This window comes from Fukomys damarensis, unplaced genomic scaffold, assembly GCF_012274545.1.
Source record: "Fukomys damarensis isolate Sample0158 unplaced genomic scaffold, DMR_v1.0_HiC HiC_scaffold_30, whole genome shotgun sequence".
NCBI lineage: Eukaryota > Metazoa > Chordata > Mammalia > Rodentia > Bathyergidae > Fukomys > Fukomys damarensis.
Genome location: NW_022900942.1, coordinates 2,224,399 through 2,229,629, shown reverse-complemented (window position 1 = coordinate 2,229,629; position 5,231 = coordinate 2,224,399). Strand labels below are relative to the sequence as shown.

Below are 5,231 nucleotides of genomic sequence, written 5' to 3'. Positions count from 1 at the left end.
GGGTTACAACTCCTCCTTTTATAGTGTTTCACACCATTGACTTAATTTGGGTGGTTACATTTCATTCTCATAGTTCAAATCACAGTCACAGAATAGTTAATCTCAATGTAGTCATAACAGTTCTTCACAGTTGGGGAGTTTACCTTTAAGATTCGCTTACTTATCTATTCTTGTCCACAGGAAAGAGGATGTTCAGGGTCAGGGGAGCAAAGGTTAGCAATGGGTTCTTTCATCTTGATGCTTTTACTACCATGTGGCTCCAGTCTCTTCGGATCTCAAGACCTTGATGTGCCCTGTTATATCAGGGTAAGACCAAACACCTCATCCAGCAATTAATGCCTTCAGTGCCTATTTGTTCTGAGCTAAACAGAGCAAACTGCTGTTAGAGACAGCAGAAGCCATTTTACATTGTAACACTTTATAGGTTTGTGTTATTTATAAAAGTTTTCCCTGTCATTAGCACACAGAACAGAGCAGGGTGTGGCACCAGGAGAGAAGTAGGTCAGAAGCAAAGATTAAACAAGAGCATACACTTGCTAATACAGCACATATTTCTCTCCTGCTACCACTGCACTGTACTCTGTCAGCTTTCCACATCCTTTTTGTGCATGCAGTTATTTCATACAATATCACTTGGGGACACAAAAGGTCTGGGTCAAATTTCCATTTAGCGAGTAAGAGAGTTAAATAGTGTATCTCATGTTCTTGTGGTTAAAACTGCATTACATCTGCCTAAACATTTCTGTTGCTTAGGAAACAGTGAAACTTGCAGTTCATTGGAAAGAATGTGTAAGATTAATTTTTAATCTTTTCAATTCCACTTATTAATTCTGTGATACCAGAAGGGTCATCAGTATCTCTGGGACATAACAAGGTAATTTGTATTGATTGGTGGTTGGCACAACTGCCCTGTGTATGGGTTAAATGGACAATGATTGCTCCACATGGGGTTAATATATATAATATCAAATTAGGGAAAATAGAATGTAGGTATAAAATTTGCTGATTACAAGGAGATCTTAATATTATTAAATAACTTCTGTGGTCTGAACTTACCATTTTCCTACTTTTGTAACGGGCATTTCATTTTTTAGTTTGTAATTATATGCATCAATTTGGAGAGAAATAATGTATTATTCTTTACATCTGACTTTCCACAGTATATACCTTGTTCAAGACAAGAGGCATCCTCGATTTGAAAAAATGTCTTTCAAATACTGAATGGACCCTGTCTAGTTCACAAGAGAAACAATAACTGTCATTGACCAGCATGCCTTGGACTCACTTGGTATGTTCTTTCCTCACATGCCTTACTTTTCATGACTGCCCCATAGAGGTACCGAAACATAAAGAGGCTCATGTGTGTGTCCTTAATTAAGTACATCTATACCTACCACTTAAAGCACTACAGAGATGCTCTTCACACACAGAAAAAAGGAAACACAATGAAAATTGTGCAGGTCAAGCTGTGCCTAAGGCTGAGACAAATGTCATAACTTCCCAGCATTCCATGTCTCAGGGTCACTTGATTACTCATCACCATATTTTGTCTTCTTGCATAGTGATGTTTCTTTATTTTAAAAACAAAAACAATGACTGAATTCTGAAGTTCTGAACTCTTATCATCGTCACACCTGTGGAGATGGGTGTAATTCTTTTGATTTTCCTCAAGTAGCATAAGCGCAGACAGGGGGATAGATTCACCCATATTCTACCTCTTGAAACAGGTCAGTAATATGGAAATAAACGTTCATTTCTGACTCCCATCCCAGAGCAATCTTCTCCAGCATAGACTAATGGAAATATAATTCTCTATATGATGATAATATTTCCTTTATTTTAATAAATATATCATTGCACCACATATTCTAGAAATATTCCTATAGCGTATCTTCAGAGTAAAAAGCTGTAAGTGATAATTCAGGACATTGTTTTGCAAAATAAATATAATTGAAGAATTGTAAAATTTGATATACATTAATCTTTGGAAATCAGAAGTATGCCTAGTGAATATTTTATACAGATTTTTAATAAGTGACTGGGAAGTTTTCACAATGAACTTAGAAATTAAAAGAGGTCATTCTCCAAGGTAAGGCTTGGCATCAATTAAAATATTTACATTATATCTGTGTTCCCCTCAGGAAGATTTACAAACAGTTGCTCATGGAACCTATTCCATTTCAGATTCAACAGGTATTGCTGCTGTAAATTTCTTTAATGAGTGTTAGGTATTTTGTGGTAAGGTTTTGGAAACTTTGACAGGAAAATGATGTACTTAAGAAATCTATGATATTAAAAGTTCATGCGAACAAGTGTTCAAGAGAATGAAATCATGTACAGATACAAAAAATGCCAACATTTAGGTCACATTCTGAATCTCGATAAATTATTAGTTTTGATATTCATATTTTAAATTTTTCATGTTAATAGATGGTGGTTATTATTGACTATCGTATTAGATAATAGCAATGAAGTATTTTCTGAATGCCAGGATATACTCTATGACAGTGGTTCTCAATGCTGTTTTACAAAATATCAAAAGAAATTGCAATGCATGTATTCTCATTAAATTACTTTTGGTCTGAGACTTGAGAAGCTGGACTTTAAAAAATTCTCCAAGCAAATCTATACATTAATTATACAGAACCAGTGTTTATTTAATTTAAAAGAAAAGAATTAGTACAACCATATAAGGTAAGTCATCATTTTATAAATGAGGGGCCATTACTTTGTGGGGAGAGGTATTTGCATCAGTTTAAGTATATTTTTCTTGTACTGGTATAATTTCAATTATGTATAAATTATTTAACTTGCTTTCCTGTTTGGCATGTTTTCCAACTAATTCATAGTGTGGCCTAAAAAAGAAAACATGCCTAAGAAATGTCTTCCATGTAGCAGAAAGAGAAGACTTGCAGTAGAGGAATCAGTCCTGTGCTGTAAAAGGATCAGAAAAACAGTAAATTATATTATCGCCCTAGTGTAGAATTCTGAATGAATGAAAAGGCAGTGCCTTACAAACACATATTTTATTGACACTGTAAAGTGCTGCTTAAAATAATTCTCTACAACCTTACAGATGTCACAGGTGCTTCTTATAATTTATAATTATTTCAATCCTTAATAGTTGAAAGTACACCAATATCACATTTGTGGTCTGTATGTCCTTATATCATTTAAGCTTGACTGAAGTATTATTTTTTTCCAGTTAATTGTGTTTTATTGGTACATTTTAGGGATACAGTACAGTTACATACATTGTTGGGATCTTGTACCTCTACATGACGTCTTGATTCTCATTTTTTCCCCCTTATCCTTGCCCTCCCTTCACCCGACTGAAGTATTATTGCAGAAAATGTAGGTGCACTTAAGCTAAGGATAGAAATTATTGTAAAATTTACCTAAGTGGTTTTACTGCCTGCCTCATAAGCACAAGGACCTGAGTTTGATCCACAGTAACCACCCCCAAAAAAGAAATTATTGTAAAATTTTAATGTGGAACAAAGCTTGAAAGAGTAATTACATTCTTCAAAGGGAAAAAAATGAAATCCAAGATTAATGAAAAACTCCTCAGAGACAACTGGATCTCAGCATAATGTGTTCCTATTATGAACCATCAGATTTAATTTAATATTCAGATAATAAAATTCTAGACCTTAATACCTACTTTTACCCCAAATCAAGGTACTTGGTATCACTTTATGAAAAAAAAATGTATATTGAGTGTTTCTTAATTTCACTCCTATAGATTTTTTTCTTAAAGGGGCATGTCTCTACTTTCTCTCTTTTATTTTTCTTCAAGGAGTTGGATGTATTTCACTGGAATTGTGATGTTCTGAAGTATAAAGCATCGTTATTTAGAAGAATGCTTCTACAGTAAGTGTGTATAGTTGGAGATGGATAACAAAAATGTCAATCATGAGAACATCTTGAGGAATTGGCTTTTCCACAATTGACCAATGTTGGTAAAGGCTTTGGACTTCAATTATAAATATTTTATCTGTGAATATTTCAAAAGAAAATGTGTATTACCGTGTGTCTGTTTTACTTTTCAAATGACATTTATTTTTGAAAAGTTCTCAAAAAACATGAAAACACAGAATCTCACAAGTTTCTCTGAATTCCATCTCCTGGGCTTCTCAGAAGACCCAGAACTGCAGCCCATCCTCTTTGGACTGTTCCTGTCCATGTACTTGGTCACAGTGCTTGGGAACCTGCTCATCATCCTAGCTGTCATCTCTGACTCTCACCTCCACACCCCCATGTACTTCTTCCCCTCCAACCTGTCTTTGTCTGATATATGCTTCATCTCCACCATGGTCCCAAAGATGATTGTGGACATCCTAACTGAGAACAGAGTCATCTCCTATGTGGGCTGCCTGACACAGATGTCTTTCTACGTTTTATTTGGATGTTTGGATTACATGCTCCTGACTGTGATGGGTTATGACCGGTTTGTAGCAATCTGTTACCCTCTACATTACCACACCATCATGAACCCTTGCTCCTCTGCGTCCTTACTCTTGGTGTCTTTCTTAGTTAGTGTTTTGGACTCACAGACAAACAATATGATTGCCTTACAAATTACCTGCTTCAAAGATGTAGAAATTGCTAATTTCTTCTGTGAGCCTTCTCAAATCTTTAACCATACCTGTTCAGATCCCTTTACCAATACTATATCAATGTATTTATTTGCTTTTATATTTGGCTTCTTTCCCATCTCATGGAATCTTTACTCTTACTATAAAATTATTTCTTCCATTCTGAAAGTTCCATCATCAGGTGGAAGGCATAAAGCCTTCTCTACCTGTGGGTCTCACCTGTCAGTTGTTTGCTTATTTTATGGAACAGGCTTTGGAGTGTATTTTGGTTCAGCTGTGTTACAATCTCCGGGGAAGGGTATGGTGGCCTCACTGATGTACACTGTGGTCACTCCTATGTTGAATCCCTTTATCTACAGCCTGCGGAACAGGGACATGCATAGCGCCCTAAAGAGAATCTGCAGAGTAAAAGTCTGAGATTAAGACTTTTCTATCCACTGGGAATGTGACAGATGAGAGAAGGAGTGAAGGAAAGGAAAAGTAAGGATCAATATGTTGTACATGAACTTTATTATCCCCGAAATTCTGGTCAAAAAAAGGTGGGTGAAACTGAATAAATTAAAAAGTTAGATCCACAGGTTACATATTACAGTAATAATATTAAAAAGTGAGGAAATAATATAAAGCAAAAAT

The 5,231-nt window shown here is 35.4% G+C and overlaps 1 protein-coding gene across 1 annotated transcript; it reads left to right on the top strand.

Moving 5' to 3' along the window:
* Positions 1 to 4,085: 4,085 nt before the first annotated feature.
* On the top strand, positions 4,086 to 5,015 carry LOC104854663 (olfactory receptor 7E24). Its single transcript, XM_019205891.1, has one exon. The coding sequence runs from the start codon at positions 4,086 to 4,088 to the stop codon at positions 5,013 to 5,015; it is 930 nt and encodes a 309-aa protein (XP_019061436.1).
* Positions 5,016 to 5,231: the final 216 nt, after the last annotated feature.